This window comes from Schistocerca americana, chromosome 8 (genome assembly GCF_021461395.2).
Source record: "Schistocerca americana isolate TAMUIC-IGC-003095 chromosome 8, iqSchAmer2.1, whole genome shotgun sequence".
Lineage (NCBI taxonomy): Eukaryota > Metazoa > Arthropoda > Insecta > Orthoptera > Acrididae > Schistocerca > Schistocerca americana.
Window position 1 is genome coordinate 43,136,127 of NC_060126.1, and position 23,363 is coordinate 43,159,489.

General features: G+C 41.1%; 1 protein-coding gene across 3 annotated transcripts in view; it reads right to left on the reverse strand.

Annotated features, from left to right (window-relative positions):
• The window catches only part of LOC124545306 (TRAF-type zinc finger domain-containing protein 1-like), a 64,199-nt gene that overhangs the window by 983 nt on the left and 39,853 nt on the right, over window positions 1-23,363 (reverse strand). The window contains exons 5-9 of one of the 3 annotated variants that reach the window (XM_047124203.1): window positions 18,194-18,378; window positions 6,267-6,413; window positions 5,940-6,180; window positions 5,737-5,809; window positions 5,182-5,239 (exon numbers count right to left, since the gene is read on the reverse strand). In XM_047124203.1, the coding sequence (XP_046980159.1) occupies window positions 5,182-5,239; window positions 5,737-5,809; window positions 5,940-6,180; window positions 6,267-6,413; window positions 18,194-18,378 (704 nt within the window). Of the gene's footprint in view, window positions 1-5,159; window positions 5,240-5,736; window positions 5,810-5,939; window positions 6,181-6,266; window positions 6,414-18,193; window positions 18,379-23,363 lie in introns of all 3 variants that reach the window. The other 2 variants (XM_047124204.1, XM_047124206.1) reach the window with 2 other exon arrangements.

Here is a 23,363-nt window from a genome sequence, read left to right on the forward strand (position 1 = left end):
GAGAAGGAATGGATGTATGAGAAAGAGAGATGTCTCAGCAGACATTACAGTATGTTAAACTCAAATGTCCAGAAAGAGTAATCTGCCCAGCACTGAAACATTGCAACAATGGGTAATTAGTAAGAAGATGAAATAAACTACCAGACATAAAAAAAACTATTTTAGCTCTTAATATGTCTTCTCCCTGGGATATAATTGTCACTACACCATTTATTATTTTTCTATGTTTTGAAGGTATAATACCGATGCAAAAAGCCTGACCCTTCAGTACCAGGTGATCCAAAGTGTACCAAAATTCAAGCACACATTCTGTATACTTTATTGTATTTCATTAAGTTATGGGCCTACAAATAACACCACCAGTCCAAATTTACTAGTGTGGAAGGTGCTTTATCTTACCTTGCTAAATGTCTTTAACAGCTGTCAATTAGTAACTAACCCAATGTTTCTTTTTTAAATCCCACAATGCTCTTACTATGCAATCCAAAAGCAAGTGAAATCTTCAACATGTGAAACCACTTTTGCAGGTTGTCACTGGAAACAGGGTCTAACAATTAGTCTAACCCCAAGGTATGGCTTCTGGTATTTCACACAAAGGAAACTTTTTATACATTAGAATTAAATCCTTGTCCTAAACAGTCATTAACCTCTGCGTATTGACTATCTGGCCTCGACTGGGGCATGTGCACATTACTGTATACTCAAACACAGTAACACTCTTACACTCAAGTTGCCAGCTGCTGCACTACAATGGCCATAAAAGTGAAGTTATGGCTCTTCAGGCACTTTCTATTGAGCCTCAGTTTTGACGTCATACATGTGTACCCATGTTTTGTCACCTGTTATAATCTTCTTTATAAGTTCTGGATCATTGTAGAATTAATTGAGTAGTTCCTGAGCGATGTCTACGTGACGTCATTTTTGGTTGAAAGTCAATAATTTTGGAACAAATTTTGCAGCTAAACATGTCATGCCCAAAACACCCAAAAAAATTGCTTGGGACAAGCCAAAGGATACGCCGACATCATCAGCAACCTCTCTAAATGGTGAGTCAGCAATGTCCTCGAACCATTTTCTTTATTTCTTCCACATTGTCATCAGTAATTGATGTTCTAGGGCATCCAGGGCAGTCACTGCCTTCAACATTGTCTTGACCGTCTATGAAACGTTTGTACCACTTGTATACTCTTGTCTCACTCCCAGTAGATTTGCCAAAAAGCTACAGTCAATATTTTAAATGTGATGATGCACTTACTCCATTCTTCAAGCAACTTTGATGCAAATTGTTTGATCCATCTTTTTTGAAAGTAAAAATTCGCTGAGGACTTGAAAACATGTATAACCTTTTTGATTGTTAACTAAGTATTCAACACAGCTGAAAACACAAACATATATCATATACATGCATGCCAAGATAAACAAATTTTGAAAATAGGATTTATAAAGCCTCCAAAATTAAAACAATTGCATTTTTTTTATCACACCTCGTATAGTATATTTAATTGTATCCATGTTATTAATACTTAATGTTTCATTACTGTGATGTATGTTTGGTAATTTTCCCAATAATGTAATGAAAATTATGAATGCAAAAGTATCTACATGCAGTTCATAAAATAAGGAAAAGGCAACCACTCACCTACAGCAGAGCGATGTATGGTGCACAGAAACACACATCAGAAAACATCATTCACACTAACTTTCGAGCACTAGCTCTTTTTCTACGCAAAGTACTTAGACACACACACACACACACACACACACACACACACACACACACACACACACACACACACACACACACTCCTGAGTCCACAAGTGTGTGCACTTGTTCCATTATTGTTCTACATGCAGCTCACATGAATTTACTAAGGCACTAAATCCATGCAAAAGGAGACAATGATAAATAAAGCAAGATCATGCTATTAAGGAACGATGATCAGAGTTCAATGTTCTGTTAAGACTGAGGTCATTAGCGATGGGATTTTGCTATATTCAGAAAACTATACATGCACTAACAACAGTGAGTGAGTGAGTGAGTGAGTGTGTCCCACATGTGAAGTCTGTTCCCATGATTCTGCAAGTGCTATCCACACTAAACTGCAAATACTTATACAACTTTCCCAGCAAGTGAACTGGTTCAAATGGCTCTGAGCACTACGGGACTTAACTTCTGAGGTCATCAGTCCCCTAGAACTTAGAACTACTTAAACCTAACTAACCTAAGGACATCACACACATCCATGCCTGAGGCAGGATTCGAACCTGTGACCACAGCAGTCACGTGGTTCCAGACTGTAGCGCCTAGAACCGCTCGGCCACCTGGCCGGCCAGCAAGTGAATTTCCAAACTTGTTAACTTTTACATATCACCAGAACATAACAGTGTTAACTTTTAACGCTCCACAAAAATAAAAATCCCTGACCAACTGAAATAAGCACCTAACCATATCTAAGAAAGAACCCCTTCATATCCATGTACACACTACTGCAAAGCACTGTCATCTATGGTCTGTCTTTAACATTCTTATCCCACGTCCCCTCCCTCTATCAAATTTGTTATTCCTAGATGACCAATGTTGTGTCCTATCAACCTACCAAGTGTTAAGGTCAAGTTGTGTCATAAATTTCTTTTCTTCATTCGATTCAGTATCTCTTCATTAGAGATCATCGTAGTTTCACAAATTTTCTGTACCCTCCCTCTTAAGAAACCTTCTATTCTCCTCTTGTCTGTACCAATTCACTTCCATATACGGCTGCACTCCGGACAAATAATTTCAGAAAAAAACTTACATGTAAGTAAGTTTAAATTCAGTGCTAACGTATTTCTCATTTTCTTGCTATTGCAAGCCTACATTTTATATCCTCTTTACTTCATAAATATTAGATATTTCTCTGACCAAATAGCAAGATTCATGTAACACTTTTGTGTCTCCTTTCCAATTTCGTCAGCATCACTTGATTTTTATTCCATTCCACTCCATTAATCCCCCCCCCCCCCTGCTCTCTTGCACACCCTGTGGTTGTAAACAGCATCACTGTACAATCCAAACTCTTGCACCACCTCTAATATCATCCGTCAGCAACAGGGTGTCAAATTCTTATCTCCCTTTATGTGGTTCAGAAAAGTATGCCCTTGCCTTCTTGTTACCTGTAACCTGAATGACCCAGACAATTGCTGGAGCTTAAGATGTGATCTAAATGATAAACATGCAGCAACTTTACACTTTTTCATACATAGTTCATTACTAGAAATAAAAATAGACAAAGGTGGTGGACAAAATCCTAAAGCTGCATAGCAATACAATGTGGATCATAAGTGATTTTAGTCTGATGCTCCCCACTCACCCATCCAACAAGTCACATTTGTAGATTTACAGTAGTAATATGCAGATTTCTTCTATGTACACACTTATGACAGAGTCCCAATGGAAAACATGAAAAGAAGTGTTATGACTCTTGGAAAATAATGTGCACCCTTGTCATAATACAGTTGTAAATCAAATATACAAAGGATTTTATTTAAAAATATTATTTATTGAAAAATAAAAGGCAAATAAATTATTATTTTTCTACATAGTTCCCTCCATTATAAATATGTTTTCCCCCAGTGAGGAGGAAGTTTCTTTTCTTTTTTCATCCCAGCATTGAAGAATGCAGCTGGTTGCACCAGGAACCAATTGAGCATGAATCTGCCCACACCCTCAACTTCAAATTGTTGTCCTCCCTACAACAACTTAAAGTGACCCAAATAAACGTACACTGGAAAGTGATGGGTACGGGCTGTAGGGAAGATGGTCCAGTGTATTACTTCTTATTTCGAGATTATTAGAGATGCAGCATAGGACCTGGCATTGTCGTGGGGGAGGTTGACCCCTTGAACAAATTGTCCTTGTATTTTAGTGTAACATGCGGCCCACACCTGGCCCAAAACCTTGCAGTTGTAAGTGGCACTGATTGTGCATCACTCATGCAAAAAATCAATGAGAAAAATGCCTTATCGGTCGAAGAAAACAGTTGAAAGAACCATGCCAGCTGACAGACGAGTCTCCACTTTTGTTACGGCTATCTTCCTTTCCTTCGCCATTCCGTACTGGCTCGTCTGGACTCAGGATTGTAGTGATGGACTGACGTTTCATTGCAGGTGACGATGCTGTAAGCCTCTGACATTTTGAGAAATGTCTCAACTTTTGATCTGTGCTCAAAAGGCAAGGGATGCACCTGTTACAAACTTTAGGTCATTTGTGATGATCACTTGACAGCTCCTGTAACTTATTCCAATCTGTTCTACAACTTCGGGTACACTCAACTATAAATCTTCTTTGAGAATGTCTCAAACTGCGCGAATATTTTCATCCATAATGCTGGTCCGAGGACAGTGACTGTGTTCCTGATTCACTTGTTCTTATTCTCGTCCTTCCTTGAATTCTTTATGCCACAAACACAGAAGTCCTCGACAATATTTTGTCCCCCAACTGTGCGGCCAATCTACAAAAAAATTACCATTGCTCGAAGTCCTTCACAAGCAAGAAATTGTATAATTAAGCGTTGTGCAACAGAGGAGTGCACATGTTGCTCTGACATCTATTCCTTATCACCCCCTCCAAGCATACTAGCAGCATGGGAGCAGTTATACCAACCGAAGACGCTCAGGAACAAAAACCCAACTTACATCCGATTTAACCTTGACAAGGTATGTGAAATGTTTTCCTCAGAGCTCTTTTTACCATATTGTCGAAATCATTTTTGAAGATTTATGCCCTTTATAATGTAGAATGTTTCTGCAAAGTTTTGACTACCTTGTATTATATGACTCTTACAACGTGCTTCAATTTGCCTTTGATATCATGAATTTTCTCATTAAATCGTATTTTTACAAAATGTGGCACGAAAAGGCCTCTCTGACTAAATGGCCTTGTGTTTGATGAAATGTAATCTATCAACTTTATTTACATAAATATTCAGTTCTTAATAAAACTGTGCATAAGGAACAAAATACTATTGGTCTGATAACAAATGCTGTGTCCATTAAGAACATAATCAAGAAAAAACAAGCCATAAAATGAAGAGAGTGATTTTCCAGGAATTCATCTGTATGCCTGAAATTCACAGAACCATGCAATTCAGATCTTTAACTACGTTAGTATGTTATATACACACACATGCCAGAACGTTTCCCTGCCTTCTGCTTAGGAACTGCTCCCGTTGAGCCATTTCGACGTGTGTATCCATTTGTATAACTGTAAACAAACATAACCATATTAATGACTGCCAATGTTACTGCAGAAATTTAAAAATCAAATTGGAAAATACAGGATGGAATAATGACAACGATATGGAAAGGATAGATTGCTGCTCACCATATAGCGGAGAAGTTGAGTTGCACATAGGCACAACAAAAAGACTGTTAAACAAGTAAACTTTTGGCCAAAAAAGCCTTCTTCCAAATTAGAAAATGTATGCGCACACAGGTGTGCTTGCACGCACACGTACACGTGCACACAAGGCTACTGTCTCTGGCTGTTGAGGCCAGAGGCCTCAGCATCCACAGATAGTGCTGCTGTACGCGTGTGTGTGTGTGTGTGTGTGTGTGTGTGTGTGTGTGTGTGTGTGTCAGTACTTTTGTTGTACCTAGCTGGGACTCAACATCTCCTCTATATAGTGAGTATCAATCTATCCTGTCCATAATATTGTCAGAAATTTAAAAATTACAAATAAGGGTTAGGAAGAGCCTTACTTTGTGCGAGTATTCAAAAGGCTTGATGACAAGTCATTTCCTGACCTCTCACTTACAGAAGCCATAGAGTACGCTGAAATTATAAGAAGAAACGAGAGAAAATAAGTCACCTTGTCAAATAACTTGTCATATGGCAGTACATTAAGTTAAGAAACAGGTGGAGATGCACTCTCCAGCAATCTTGAAAGAAAAAACATACTTACGTTCTGAAGATATATTATTCATTGGTCTTCGAAGAGCTGCTCGCACTTCCATGAGGTACGGGTTTCTATCATCCAATTCTCCACTTGAAGTTGGTGAAGTTTGTCGTCTTGGTGGGAAAAGTCTGTGCTCACTGGACTGATTCAAGAACTTTTTCGTACCTATATTTGAAGATGATGTTCCTGGTCTGAGATGATTTACAAACATAGTGTCACCGGACAAGAAGGATGATTCACAGATGTCCTACAGAAAAAAATACCTTGTTACAGGCATGAAGTTTGCAGGAGAAAAAGACTTTCCATTATGTAACTAAAGTGAAACACACAAACCTGATGCTGAAGAAGTGCATGCGGTGGGAAAAGAGCTCCACAAAACTCACAAGGAAGCCCATCATCCTGAGGTTCTGGCATCTTTCTATTTTTAGGTACTGATGTCGCCTGAGACAAATACGTTGTCAGCTGTGGCTCGCAACCAGTCTGTAAAATAGGTGATATCATACAAATTTATGTAAGTAATTCTGCTTAGAAGGGCAACAATTTTAGTAACTCAATGTGAGATCCTATGTTTGTCTACAACAACTCATCACAGTAAGTTAGCTATTTATCATTCTAAGTACAATCATTAAGGATGATATATACCTTTTGTATATCAATTTTCAACACCAACAATTTTTGAATCAAAGTCAGATGTTCCTTCCAGTTATACTAGGCTTCAATGCCTATACAATGGCCGTCTCATTTTCTATCTGCGTGATCCCTATAATATATTATCATTATAAAAGCTTTTCAAAGCAATGTGTTCACTGGTAATTTTGTATACTCCATCAACAACTCTATGCTGTTGAAGTAACATTCGGTAGTTTCTGTTGATAGTAAAAATGTCTGTTGCTCTGCATATAACTGGAGTTAGAGGTTTCCTTAGGCATTGTATTTCCTGGACTGTTTCAAGGTCTTTTAGTCTACAGCATCGTCACATACTTATGCAACTGTGACACATATACGTATTTCAGATAATCTGTAGATGAATCTAAATGACATTATCAACATCATCGGGAATTTCTTATTCTGTCCCTCCTCATTGCTCTACTGTGCTTCTGTGAAATTTCATTTCATGCACTTATATCATATTTAAACAATTTTTTCCCCTTCAGTGTCCACATTTCTGAAGCACAGGGCTAATAGGATCAACATATTATTCCTTTGGTCTTCTGTGTTACATCTTTATTCCACAACAAGTTCCTGACACTTCTAAGGAATTCTTGCTGCTGCCACTTGGCTCCCTCTCACACTGACTTATCATTTCTTCCATTTGTTCCCACTACACTTTGACATATCTGAAGCTGTCAACTGTATGAGCATGAGACCTGGAGTCACCCTCTTCCTAATCACTACCATGAGGTGCTTTACCCTCACTTAATGTTTGTACCATATAATTCAACCACTCTGCCCATGAACCTAACTGCTGTTGCAACTTCACCTTCCTTATTATTCAGATCATTAGGCCATCAGCAAAGGCCATTAACACTCATTATCCTCGGTAACTCACTCTGACACCTTGTGGATAACATTACCAATAACAACCACAAAAGGTAAGGATGACAGTACACTTACCTTCAAGTCTAGCTGACATTATAAAATAAAAAGAAATCGAAGGTAACTGTGGTTAGGACACACAACAGCTGGTGATCAGTACCCACACTGTCTAGCTGTAAAAAACATCTCCTCACAAACAGACAACAGAAAGTATCTTCTTTGGTTCAGAGTAACTTTGTACATCCAGCCTCTCTTCAGATAATTTATTGCAATAAGAAAATGTCTGAAATCCTAAAGCACTTGCTCAACAATGCTAGACTTTTCTTAAGTAGAGTTCCTAACTGTACATCAACAATCTTACTGCCTCATTTCATGGTTGCAGTTGTCAAAAATGCAGTTGTGTTTTGTTATGGAAGACAAACTTGTATCCATAGTGACATAAATTGAAGCTGCAAGAGATTGTCTGGGCTAGATTCAGTATCATGGGTGGGCATAAACTTACAATTAGGTCCTTCTATTGACTACCAGACTGATTCCCAGATGTAACAAAAAAGAAGAGCTAACAAGTACATGCATTTGAATCCATATTCTCATAACTGGAAAACATTTTAATCGCCCAAATATTAACACGAACAATTACAGTTTTGTGAATTGTGTGGGTAACACGACACCCTGTGAGACACTATTAAATGCCTTCTCTGAAAATTACCTCAGACAGTTCGGAAGCACTCTCACATTGGAAAATGTTAAAACTTACACTAACAAAAAGGCTCTTAGAGGATTCCAGTATGAAGGTTGTGTCAGTGAACATGAGGCAGTTGTAGCAACAGTGATTGCCACAAGTACACAGTTAAAATAAGTAGGAAGATTTACATATCTTTAGTAACCAAGATGGAGAGGCAGTTGTGTTATATCTCAAATAGGAACTCCTAACATTTATCCCTGGGCAGGAAGATACAGAGGAACCGTGGCTCAAGTTCAGAATAATAATTGACCATGCACTGGATAGATCTGTACCTAGTAGAACAGTTCATGACTAGAGGGATACTCCATGGTACACAGTAATTGCTACAAAACTTCTAAAGATATAGTTACTACTGCATAATAGGTGTAAAACGAAGCAAAGGGCTAAAGATGTCGAATGAAACGTGTTTGGTTATCAGATGAGCAATGTGCGAAGCCTTCAGTAACTATAATAGCAGGAAACGATGAATGCTGTAACAAATGATCCCTTTCAATGGATGGTACAGAAGCTGTGCCCCAGTTAAATTCTCATTCCTCTGTAAAGATGAATGACATAGATGTTCGTGTATGTGGAGTTCAGAAACAACTGAAGTCAACAGAATTAAAAAGCACTCAAAGGTCCGACAGTATCACTGTCAGATTCCATATGGCATTGACAGCTGAGTCACCTGCCATTTTAACCACAACATACTGTAGATTCTGCACACAAAGAACTCTGAAGTGGTTTGAAGAATGCACAGGTCACAATTGTCTGTATAAAGGGAAGCAGGAGCCATCCACAAAATACTGTCCAATCTTGTCGACATCCATCCATTGTAGACTCCAGGACATAAAGCCATGTAACAAGACAATCAGGTGGCCTGTAGTACTTCTTGACTTTCAAAAAGCATAGGCACAGTAATGCACAACATTTACTCATAAAAGTATTATTGTATGAGGTATGACACAAAATTAGTAAATGGACTGAGAATTTCCTGTTAGGGAGGATACAGCCTGTATCTTGGATGGAGAGGGAGAGGGGGAGGGGGAGGGGGAGGGGGAGGGAGGGAGGGAGGGAGGGAGGGAGAGGGAGAGGGAGAGAGAGGGAGAGAGAGAGAAGCAGAAGCAACTTCACACATGTTCCAGAGAAGTCTGTTGGGACACTTGGCTGTTCTTACTGTGTACTAACTACCTGGCAGAAAACGTCAATAGTAACCTAAGAGTTTCTGCAGATGATGCAGTTCTCTACAATGATGTACTGACCATAACAAAATCTGCACAAGTATTGTCAGGTCATGACGATATTATGACGCTGTGCAAAGCCTGGCAAGCTGCTTTAAATAAAGGGATATGTAAAAGTTTGCAATTCAGAAAAATAGTATCCTATAACTGCAGTTATCAATGAGTCCTAACTGGAATCGGTAAATTCATACATATTCCTGGACGTAACAATTTCTAGTGATATAGAATGAAATGACCACTTCGACAAATCAGGGGCAGTCTTCAGCTCATGAGCAGGATATGGGCAAAATATAATCAGTCCACATAGGAGACAGGCAAAATGTAATCACCCCACATAGGAGACAACTTAGAAAACACTTGTGTCTCCCATCTTAAAATATTGTTCAAGAGTGCGAGACCCACACCAACTGGTACTAGTGGGGGATTTTGAGGAATTCAAAGAAAGCTACCAAGAATAGCTAAAATTTTGTTTGATGGTTGTCAGAGAGTCACATAAATATTGAAAAACCTGAATGGCAGACACTCAGAGACAGGCAGAAATTATCCTGTGAAAATCTATTTAAAAAGCTTTGTGAACAGTATTAAATGAACAATCTACAAGTATTCTCCACCCACAACGTACTACTCCCATAGCGGCCACAGAGAAGAGATCATACTAATTACAGCACACACAGAGGCAATTAAGAAATCGTTCTTCCTGTGCTCCACAAACTATTGGTACGAGAAGACACCCTAATATTGGTATGACACTAAGTACCCTCTGGTATGCACTTCACAGTGGTTTGCTGAGTATGTATTAAAATGTAGATATGACCTGTGAAGTCAAATCTCAATTATCAGAGTTTTCTGTCTGCCCAGATACAGACATTTTCTCATTTACAGAGAACTGTGATACGAGTGATACACTTATGTACTAATTATTAATGTGGAACAGACATCTGATAATAATTTACACAGACAATGTGGCAAATATCAACACAATGTCAGCATAAGTAAATCCCTGATTCTGTCTGTGTACAAAACATGTAATGACATATTATTCTGGGATATTTTACATCGTCGTTCAATTGTATTGTACAAGAAGCCACCTTGCTCACACAAATTATGACGATGTATACCGCCTTTTGGCAGCTTACACTAATCAACGTATATTCTTTTGATCTGAAGATGGCTTGTATGTGTGTCTAAACTAGTTATCAAATAAAATAAATTGCATCTTGACTTATCAAAGATTTCTCTGAATACCCATCTTCAATTACGTCAATTTCAGAGTTTGTTTTACATTTATTATGGACTGAATATTCCAAAATAATTGCAATGTAGGAAAGTAGCCATAAAATTAGTCAAATCAAAGCATAGTCTACTGCAAGATTGCTTGAATCACACAAAAGAGGAATAGCCCAACTTGCTGTAATATCACTCCTAATATGGACATCATTTTTTTTCTATACTCTTTTCTACGCATAATGTACATATGAAATATACAAATTCTTATCCAATTTTTCACAAAGACTGTTATTCAGTGTATAATTTATAGACTACTAATAACAGTATAAATACATTGTAAACAAACATTAAATTTAAAGAAATATTCAAAATTTACATTTTCTTACATCCATGTGCATATCAAAATTTGGCTCTGCAAACAGTTCTTTTACAAATGACCTATCTTATCTTAAAGCTCTCATCCTTTCCCCACTAAAGAACATCTTATCTTTTCTGAAAACGAGTAATTAAAAAGTTAGATTGTTGGTTTCCAGAATGTTTGAATGTAATTTTTCAAAAATTCATCATCACTGTCTTATAACCTTAATTTCTCTGTTGCCAAGATGTCTAAAGTTACTACAGTACTGTATTAGTCAACATAAGATATTAATTAGAAAATCTGAATTTCAAGAACCCAGGGACAAAAGTGCATACTGAATATTCTGATACATAAAAATAGTACCTATTATTTATGACATTTGAAAAATATTTTCAATCTACACCACATGGATGGTTCAGTCAGTAGCTCCCTCCATATCACACCTACCAACACCATCCACTTCAACAGCTACCACTCATTACACACTGAGGAGTCGTTTCCAGATAGCTTAGCCAGCCATTGATATCGTATGTGCAGGGACGAGCTGCCTCTCTACTAATTTGTCGAGAGTCACGTCGAAGTCTTCACAGATGAAAATTACCCTACCATCTTGCACAAAAACAGATCTCCCATACCTTGTTTCCCTAGTCATTTACCCCACCACTCCCCATTTACCCACTGGCTAGCAACAAGGATGTGTCTTATGACTCAATAGCACCCAGGACTTGAGCAACTGAATCATGTTCTCTGCCTGGGTTTTGACTACTCCACTTCCCACCAAATCTACATAATATCTGTACCTGTCCCTAGTCCACCCCTGCTCCCTGCCTCTGCACCACAGTTCAAATCTCTATAGAAGACCTAGTTTCAAGAGCTGTCCCATAAATCCTTCCACTACCATCTACTCCATTTCTGTCACAGCCATTTCCTATTCCATCAAAGGCAGGGTCACGATGTCCAACTCTGATCAATCACAGTGGTATTCTACATGAACATGCTATCTGTCTGCAAGAATGGGTACAGATGAACTGTGGATGAGAGACAGCAAGACCTCTCACTTGCTGAGTACCGTATTTACTCGAATCTAAGCCGCACTCGAATCTAAGCTGCACCTGAAAAATGAGACTCGAAATCAAGGAAAAAATTTTTTCCCGAATCTAAGCCGCACCTGAAATTTGAGACTCGAAATTCAAGGGGAGAGAAAAGTTTTAGGCTGCACCTTCAAATCGAAACAAAGTTGGTCCATTGTAATATGAAACACAATTTAGGTCGAATGAAAGACGATACAGCTACAATAGTTCGGTTCGAGTAGTAAGCTTAGCAGTTAAGCTTTACCAGGTAGCCATTGCTATGCGTCAGGTGCTCCGTCCGTATTTATATGGGTACCCTTCCTTTTTCACGTGCTTCGTCTGGTTTGAATCGATTGCTTATTTTGCTTTGATCTGATAAGTGCCGTTTTCTTTGTTATAGGTGTTTACGTCACTATAAGCTGAAAATGCATTACTGTACTGCGACATGCATTGTTTGTCGCATTCTGATAGTGCGTGTTTACGGCCTGTCGCCGCCTGCGGCATGGCTTGCTTTTGTGCGCGCTACCGCCGCTTACGATTAAAAAAAAGAGAGGAATTGTCTCATTAGCGAAACAATGGCAAGCGACTGCTACTTGTTGTTACTTACACTGCTGCTTTCTTTGATAATGATCAACAAGAACCAAATAATAGACTGCGTATGATAGAACGTGTTCTGAACGAGAGTTAGGCGAAAATTTTTCTCCGTTTGAAAATCTTTGCGGCCGCTTCTTTAGTACATCAAATTCTGCACAGAAATTAGTCATTTTAGATATAAAAATCTAGTCAGTTGCCGTGCTTCATTTCTGACTGTATCACTATTAGGCATAAAAATAATACGAATATAAACAGGAAACGATACGTATTTTCTTCCGCGTTTGCTGTTGTCTCACTCTAGTTTTGTAGTTTATTAGGCAGACAGGATTTAAATGTGATAGCAACAAACACGAAAGAATACATGGCAAAATGTTTATATTCGTATTATTCTTATGGTGAAGAGAATACTGCATGTGATTCGCATTTCATCAGGTTCCTATTAGCAACAGTCTTGCCAGTCGAATTTTCGTAGTACATTGAAATTCTGCTACTTTTGAAGATGAACAATACGGAATTTGTATTTACTTCGTTGGATAATGTATGAAAATGCAGTGGTCGAAACTCGGGGCGGGGAAAAAAAAGCTCGCCTTCCACCTTTTTTTTTTATTTATTTACTGACGCAGAGGTTTTGGCGCCAGTATTTATCTCGTTGCCTACAAAGCATGCCTGTGTAGCGCTACATATATTCGGCGGCAGAAGTTAGTTGTGGCGGCACCTACCAACATTTTTCAGAACTTCCGCTTGCTTTGCACTCGATTCTAAGCCGCAGGCGGTTTTTTGGATTACAAAAACCGGAAAAAAAGTGCGGCTTAGATTCGAGTAAATACGGTATGCTGTGGACAAACAGTGCGTTCAACTTCAATGGGTGCTTCACAGTGCATGCCATCTGGATCCTCCCACCAATAACATGTTTTCTGAACTGTGAACATGGGAACTCTCTCTGCTACATATCGTCCCTTCCCGTGATAATCCCACCCCCCACCCGCCCATCTCCCCTCCATCCTCCAACTGCCTGTATCACCTTTCCCACTTCCACTCAAGTCCCACACATGCCTTCTATTTCTCCAAGACACCCGCACAGTGCTTTCCCTTCTCAGCCAGACAGATTTACTGCACACATTTTGTGCTGGCGTGGGCTGCTCAACCAATCCCACTAGCATGTATCTGGTCAGTGCAGGACAATAACGTATGCTACGGATTGCTTGCAAGACTGCCTGCGTGTCTGCTGTTCTAGCCCACTCTGCTAACCCCAGGTGGGCATATATGCTGGAAAAATTTACATCAAAGATTAGCGGAATGTACTTAGTGAGTCTGTGTCCAGCATTCTGAAACTAAATTTAAGTTTCCTTTCAGTGATCTATGAAGAGCCAGGATGGCATATAGCTACATGTGTATAGTCACCACTGAGCTAAAGTCATCTACAGTCACTTGTATAAGTTCATGACATAAAAGCTCATAATTGAGGATAAGATAATAGATGTGTATAAAAGTGAAAATCTGTTTTGGTGGTATTGTGTAAAGATATTTAACTTCAGTCAAAGCACCAAGTCATGATCGAATGCATACCATGAGAACAAGGAGACTGCTTTACAAAGAAACTCGTGCAGTAATGTGAGGAAACAAAATGTAAGTCACATGCAAAACCCTAATTAGAAACTTTTAATTGATATGCACTGGTCGTCTAACACTCTTAGTAACAGGCTTGCCAGCCACAAGCACATAATACACCTTATGCACAGCAGCAAGGAGCCAGATATCAAATCTGCAACACAACGAGTGCTGTGAGGCTCAACTATGATGATACACATGTAGTTAAACATATTATAAGTAGACCAAGTATATTTAATGGGTGTAGCTTTGACTTCACAATCATTGTACCACAGGTTCTAATGGAATTCACTCATTAACACTTACTGCCTGGAAATATTACAAAACTATAGTCTCAGTAAACATTTGTTGGTTAAATGCAGGTAACATCGATACATGTGTAACCAACGTAACAAAAACCTGAAGGAGTCCTTTTATACATGAAATGTGTCATGGAGTAGTACAACAGAGCTCAAAATGTACAATACATTCATTGCCTAAATTTAACAAGTGATCACTATAGTTTCCATATCTGAGAAAAAATTCTTGCTATAACATTATGAACTAGTCTTTTGCTTTCAATTCCGCCATTCTTTCACTTCTCACCATTTGGCTCAGGTATTTCTAGTTTTTCGATCAAGAGATGCATCCCTGACTGGTAAAGTACTGTCTAAGAAATAGAAAGAAACAGAATTCCCAATAGATCCCCATATCCTGTACTGCACACAACTGTATACGGTAGCTTTCTCATCCAGTCATCTACTTCCCAGGTATTTTTTGGGTGATGTCTACATCTATGTACATCTTTCTCTTCAAAGTACTATGTGGGCACAAAGTTTTACGTGGGTTGGCTGGTACATACATCACCATTAATGGCAGTGTAACGTGTCACAGGTAAATTTATCACTGATGTTGTTGTTGTGGTCTTAACTTCAGAGACTGGTTTGATGCAGCTCTCCATGCTACTCTATCCCGTGCAAGCGTCTGCATCTCCAAGGAACTACGGCAACCTACATCCTTCTGAATGTGCTTAGTGTATTCATCTCTTGGTCTCCCTCTACGATTTTTACCCTCCATGACGCCCTCCAATACTAAACTGGTGATCCTTTGATGCCTCAGAACATGTCCTACCAACTGATCGCTTCTTCTAGTCAAGTTGTGCCACAAATTCCTCTTCTCCCCAATTCTGTTCAGTACTTCCTCATTAGTTATGTGATCTACCCATCTAATCCTCAGCATTCTTCTGCAACACTAAATTTCGAAACCTTCTATTCTCTTCTTGTCTAAACTATTTATTGCCCATGTTTCACTTCCATACATAGCTACACTGCTACACTCCATACAAATACTTTCAGAAAAGGCTTCCGGACATTTCAATCTATGCTCGATGTTAAGAAATTTCTCTTCTTCAGAAACGCTACCCTTGTCATTGCAGTCTACATTTCATATCCTCTCTACTTCGACCATCAGTTATTTTGCTCCCCAAATAGCAAAACTCCTTTACTACTTTAAGTGTCTCATTTCCTAATCTAATTCCCTTAGCATCACTCGACTTAACTTGACTACATTCCATTATCTTCGTTTTGCTTTTGTTGATGTTCATCTTATATCCTCCTTTCAAGACACTGTCCATCCCGTTCAACTGCTCTTCCAAGTCCTTTGCTGTCTCTGACAGAATTACAATGTCATCAGTGAACCTCAAAGTTTTCATTTCTTCTCCATGGATTTTAATTCCAACTCCAAATTTTTATTTTGTTTCCTTTATAGCTTGCTCAATATACATATTGAATAACATCGGGGATAGGCTACAACCCTGTCTCATTCCCTTCCCAACCATTGCTTCTCTTTCATGCCCCCTCTACTCTTATAATTGCCATCTGGTTTCTGTACAAATTGTAAATAGCCTTTTGCTCCCTGTATTTTACCCCTGCCACCTTTAGAATTTGAAAGAGAGTATTCCAGTCAACATTGTCAAAAGCTTTCTCTAAGTCTACAAATACTAGAAACATAGGTTTGCCTTTCCTTCATCTATCTTCTAAGGTAAGTCATATGGTCAGTATTGCCTCACGTGTTCCAACATTTCTACAGAATCCAAACTGATGTTCCCCCGAGGTCGGCTTCTACCAGTTTTTCCATTCGTCTGTACAAAATTTGTGTTAGTATTTTGCAGCCGTGACTTATTAATCTCATAGTTCGCTAATTTTCACACCTGTCAACACCTGCTTTCTTTGGGATTGGAATTATTATATTCTTCTTGAAGTCTGAGGGTACTTCACATGTCTCGTACATCTTGCTCACCACATGGTAGAGTTTTGTCAGAGCTGGCTCTCCCAAGACTACCAGTAGTTCTAATGGAGTATTGTCTACTCCCGGGGCCTTGTTTCAACTTAGGTCTTTCAGTGCTCTGTCAAATTCTTCATGCAGCACCGTGTCTCTCATTTCATCTTCATCGACATCCTCTTCCATTTCCATAATATTGCCCTCAGTATAGACACTCTATATACTCCTTCCACCTTTCTGTTTCACTTCTTTGCTTAGAACTGGTTTTCCATCTGAGCTCTTGATATTCATACATGTCATTCTCTCTTCTCCAAACACCTCTTTAATTTTCATGTAGGCAGTATCTATCTTAGCCCTAGTGATATATGCCTCTTCATCCTTACATTTGTCCTGTAGCCATCCCTGCTTAGCTTTTTTGCACTTCCTGCCTATCTGATTTTTGAGACATTTGTATTCCATTTTGCCTGCTTCATTTATTGAATTTTTATATTTTCTCCTTTCATCAATTAAATTCAGTGTCTCTTCTGTTACCCCAAGGATTTCTACTAGCCCTCATCTTTTTACCTACTTGATCCTCTACTGCCTTCACTATTTCATCTCTCAACACTACCCATTCTTCTTCTTCTGTATTTCTTTCCCCCGTTCTTGTCAGTTGTTCCCTAATGCTCTCTCTGAAACACTCTACAACCTCTGGTTCTTTCAGTTTATCCAGATCCCATCTTAAATTCCCACCTTTTTGCAGTTTCTTCAGTTTTAATCTACAGTTCATAACCAACAGGTTGTGGTCAGAGTCCACATCTGACCCTGGAAATGTCTTACAAAATCTGGCTCCGGATTATCATTACTGACACATTATCACTGAACTGATTAGCCAAAAATCCCAAATGGCTGATATAGTGCTTTATCAGAAAGGATGCTTCTAAAACCTGAAAAGTAGCAATGCATGGCAGTTCCATTTCTTCTGCAACTATCAGAATACAGCACATTATATACTGCGGGCACAATGTTGTGGCAGTCGGTTACGAGTGTAAACAAACTAGAACTTGAGCCACCTGAGAGGAGAGGATCAGTGCAGGGAAACAAACCCACCTACTCATTGCAGGACTGACAGCCTACACATGTAGTTTACACTTCTACAAAAGCTGAACTGATGAGGGGTCATGGGTATCATCAGCCCCTTCTGTTGTGAAAACTGTACTGAAACCCCATGAAGGACCAGGATTAGTCTCTTCATTCATTTCAAAATAAGAAAGAAAACAATGAGTTATGCATAAGCCTATTCAAGGTGTTCATTCGTACATCTACCACACAACTGCTTCCTTACGTGGACAGTGTCATATAAGTGGTACTTTAGGTCTGACCTCTAGCAGTATCTTATACCGCCCTAGCTCAGAACTTGCCCCCCCCCCCCGCCCCTCCCCTCCCCCCCCCCCCCCAAACTCCCACTGGAAAGTGTTACCTTAAAGTGTCTGTACAATACAGAGATATTTGCAAACAAATCAATCATGGCTAATTTCACATCTCTGAGTAAATGTTTTATCGTGTCTATTACTGGCGATATTTTAATCTTTTTGGGCAGAAAAGATCAAGACAATTTCACAAACATTCTAAGCACAGGACTCAAAAATACAAAAATTACAAACCTCATGGAGAACTAACTGATTGGCAGGGACCATGGCATGGCAAAATTCACATGGCAGTGCCACTAATTCAGTCTCATCTCTTTCATATGGTGGTGTGTGCTGACGTTGTAATGAAGACGTCGTCTCCTGTTCCTGTTCAGACAGCCGCAGTGCCAGAAGACGATCAATATCAACTTCTTCCTGCCCTAGAAAGGAAAGCATGTGGTTACTACTTTACATGCATTATATAAAAAAAATCTTAGTTCCAATATACAATAATTGGGGCAATTAGTGCAAACAGTCTCCACGTTAATATCAGTAGTCAAGAAAACCTCTCCACCCCCCCCCCCCCCCCAATCTTTCCCCATTTTTGATGAAGTAGCTTTATCTACATCAAAGTAATATCAGTTTACATTGAAACATTGAAGATGCATTTTTACTTCTTGATGCAGTTGAAACGGCACAATCATATATGTTATTAAGACCTCCTTCTGCCTGAGCAGTTAATCCTGAGACTGCTGTGGATGTATTAACACTGCAGAGTACCTTGCCCCATGTGTTAAGGGTGTGTTTAAAACTTCTAGTGTCACAGATGTATTTGCTTGCACCATCGCACCCAATGCCATGAGCTTCAGATGTATTTAGATGCTCTACATCTCAGTTGCATGTTGACTGCAGATGTGTTGACACGCAGCTGAACTTCTACCTGTTCTTTCTTTGGACGCTGAAAGTTGTTGGAGAATTTGCACATGTTTTCCAGTGCAGATGTTGCTGGTTCAAAGTCCAGTGTATGTTCCTGTTGTTATGCCACAGAATTTCTGTGTACATGCCTAATTTTTTTTAAGGTTCTACCCACCAAGCTCAGAGTTGAGGTGGCTAGTCTCGGCCAATATGCCAATCAGAATATCAACACGGCACACCGCCAATATAGTGGATGCACCAGGCAAGCATCGCCACACAACCTCCAAATGAGGTTGCAAACAGTGCTCCACTGCAATGGTCAAATGCTGCAGAAAAACCTGAGCTCAGCGACACAGAGTAATTACTGAACCATTGTGGTGAGCTTGAACCTCCAATGCAGGCTTGGCTCTTCAAATAATGAGGCTTTTAGAGCTCAAATACACGTGCAGTCGTGCCGTTGTTCTGTCCTCGCCACTAGAACCAGAGAGAATGACGGTATATCGAGTTTCAGCGAAACTACAAAAAGCTAATGGTGGTCCACCTGCTACACACTTGCCAACTTAAACATCGAGACACAGCTAATCTGACAAACCACAGCCATGCATTAGCCTTCCTCCACTAAGGGTCAATCATGGATATCTACAAGCTGTCATCTCTACACCGTCCAGGTGTGGCACTTCTGAGCAGCTCCCTAGCCAATTCGTGAACATCTGCAGCAGTCTCAGTTGATTTGTGGTGAATGACCAGGGCCTAGTCTTCATGACAATCAACATCCTGCACCACAGTCAGTCATCTCGACCTAGACGCAAGATGGGCAGTCTACGACAGGACGTGTCAACACTTCCTTGTGGCTCACGCATGTACCAGCCCACCTTCCGACATACTGATATACTTTAGAAAATACTGCTGTGTCACTAATGCCTCTGTGTGTACTCTGGCCCACTCTCCCACACTCCGTGCTCAGCCTCCTGCACACAAAGGGACCCCATCTCCCCAGGTCGCAACACATTATACGAAAGTGGTATCCTATAGTTAGTCCTATTATTCCCCAGTTCTTTTTATAGGTGGAGTACTTTTCATTTTAACAAAGAGGATGACTCATTACCATGGCTGTTCAAAGGCAGAAAAACTGGGAATTTCAATTGATTATAGACCCTGTGGGAGTACCTTGGACATCCATTTGTCAGTTACATTATGTCTAGAGACTATTTTTGGTTAACTTTCAGACTAGTTCAGTAAAGTGGCACTTTCATCAATGCTGACACCGACAATTTCAAAATTAGGAACACTATTAGTGAAGCTGGACAATGTTCTACAGCCATCCCCAGATCTACGATATTTCCAAACCGGGGCAAAAACTTGAAAGTGATGCCCCATCCACCCACCAACGCAGCCTCATGTGGGAAGGGGGTGTTTGGTTTGTGGGATTGAAGGAACCAGACTACTAGGGCCATCAGTCCCATTTTCCATGAACTTGAAACCCCCACAAGGAATAAAAACAAACAATGGAGATGACAAGAGACAACACAGGACAAGCAAGGCACTGATAGAGACCAGAGAAAAGGAATTAAAATCACACAGAGTGTGACTGACTGGCTGGCTGGCCATAGAAAAAAGGGAAAAGCCAACCACCAAGAAACGCACTAAAAACCCCAGTCTAAAATTGTAGACCAAAGGCCAGAAAAAAAAAAAAAGGACAAACACGTAGATCAAGCGATAAAAACCCCCTGCATGAATAAAATTCAAAACTAAATCTGCCATCGCAGCGTCATCTGATAAAAGTGCAGGAAGAGTATCAGGCAGCGCAAACGTCTGCCTGAGCAGAGTTAAGAGCGGGCAGTCCAACAAAATGTGGACCACAGTCAAAAAGCTGACCCGCAGCGACATAAAGGTGGGTCGTCACGGCGCAATAAATAGCAGTGCGTTATCCAGGTATGGCCAATGTGCAGCCGGCAGAGGACAACAGAGTCCTTGCGAGAGACCAGCAAGTAGGAGCACCACTTACCGGTAGCCTCCTTGATGGTCCGAAGCTTGTTGGATGAAGGAAAGGTGCACCATTCTTCACCCCAGCTGCGAAGTACCGTACCTTCTGCCGCAAAACTGACCTGAGGTCACTCTCAGAAAGGCCAATCTCCAAGGCTGGTGCACCGACAGTCTGTTTGGCCAGCGTGGCAACACGTTCATTTCCCAGGATGCCTACATGACCCAGGGTCCACAGAAAGACCACAGAGCGGCCGCAATGGGCCCAAGTATGGAAGGACTCCTGAATAGCCATCACCAGACGAGAGCGAGAGAAACCCTGATCGATAACTCGTAAACTGCTCAGGGAGTCACTACAGCTAACGAAGGACTCACCTGAGCAGGAGCAGATATACTCTAGAGCGCGAGAAATGGCTACCAGCTTGGCAGTGAAAACACTGCAGCCAGCCAGCAATTAATGTTGTTCATAATGATCCCCTAGAGTAAGAGCAAAACCGACACGACCAGCAACCATTGAACCGTCAGTATAGATGACGTCAGAGCCTTGAAATTCAGCAAGGATTGAAAGAAAGCGACGGCGTAGGGCCCCAGGAGGGACTGAGGCCTTTGGGCCCTGTGCTAAATCGAGCCAAGGCATGGGCGGGGCACACAACACGGGGGTATATGCATAGGGGCCCGGAAAAGAGTTGAAGATGGAAAACCTCAAGCCTAGAGAGAAGAGGTCTGATGTGCACCGTGATCATACACCCTGACCGGAGCCGCCATTCCGGAAGGTGGATGACCGACTGAGGGAACAGGAGACGATAATTGGGATGCCTGGGCCAGCTACAAATGTGTGTATCATAAGCGGCCAGTAATCATTGGTGCTACATCTGCAATGGAGGGCCACCTGCCTCCACAAGTATGCTGTTGACAGGACTTGTCCGGAAAACTCCAGTGGCGAGTCAGATCCCGCTGTGAAGGATGGGGTCCAGCAAAGGCAATGCGGAAGGGGATGCTGAACCATAAGCCAGGCTCCCATAATCTAGACGGGACGGTATTAATGCCTGGTACAACCGTAGAAGGGTAGACCGATCGCCATCCCAGCTGGTGTGACTCAAGCAACAAAGAGCGTTAAGATGCCTCCAGCACGTTTGCTTAAGCTGCTTAACGTGATGCAGCCCAGTCAACCGGGTATCGAAAACCAACACCAAAAACTGATGCGTCTCCACCACAGCAAGAGGTTCACCGTCAAGATAAAGACGTGGCTCAGGGTGAACAGTGCGTCGCCAGCAGAAATGCATAACGCAGGTCTTGGCAGCTGAAAATTGGAAGCCCTGCACTATTGCCCAAGACTGTGCCTTTCGGATAGCGCCCTGCAGCTGCTGTCAGCAGCTGCAACGCCGGTGGCACTATAGTATAGGCAGAAGTCTTCAGCATACAAGGAAGATGAGACAGATGTTCCCACCACCGCTGCTAGCCCATTAGTTGTAATCAAAAAGAGGCAGACACTTAAGGCAGATCCTTGCGGTACCCCATTCTCCTGAAATCGTGGGAACTATGGGAGGCCGCAACTCGCACACGGAAGGAACGAAGTGACAGAAAATTTTGTATGAAAATCGGGGGCAGACCCCGAAGACCCCAAACATGAAGCGTAGAGAGGATGTGATGTCACCATGTCGTATTGTATGCCTTCCGCATGTCGAAAAAGATGGTGACCAGATGCAGTTGGATGGCAGTCTCCAGGCACACCAGATTATTGGCGGCAGAGCAGCCCTTACGGAACCCACCCTGAGACAGAGCCAGAAGGCCCCGAGACTCAAGTAGCCAACTCAACCTACGGCTCACGATGCGTTCGAGCAACTTGCACAGAATGTTGATGAGGCTAATGGGGCAGTGGCTGTCCACCTGCAGTGGGATCTTGTCAGGTTTCAACACAGGGATTACGATGCTTTCCCGCCATTGCAACGGGAACTCACCCTCAACCCTGATATGGTTGAAAAGGTCTAGGAGGTGTCGCTGGCTGTCCACCGAGAGTTGTTTGAGCATCTGACAGTAGATGCTATCTGGCCCGGGAACCGTACCAGGGCAAGCGGTTAGGGCACTTTGGAATTCCCAGTCACTGAACAGAGCATTGTACGATTCAGGATGGCGCGTGTGAAAGGAAAGGCTCTGACGTTCCAGCCGCTCTTTCAGGGAGCAGAAGGCCAGTCGGTAATTCGCAGAAGCGGAACTCTGAGCAAAACGCTCCACTAAGCGGTTTGCAATTGTGTTGAAGTCAGTACAGACTGCTCCATTCAGTGAAAGTGCAGGTACACTGACAGGGGTCTGATAGCCAAAGAGTCGCCTAATCTTGGCCCAAACCTGCGATGGAGAGGTATGGAGGCCAATGGTGGAGACATACCTCTCCCAGCAGTCCTGCTTGCATTGGCGAATGAGTTGGTGAGCTCGCGCACAGAGCTGTTCAAAGATGATGAGGTGTTACAATGAGGGATGCCGCTTGTGACGCTGGAGTGCCTGCCTACGATCTTTAATCGCCTCAGCAATCTCG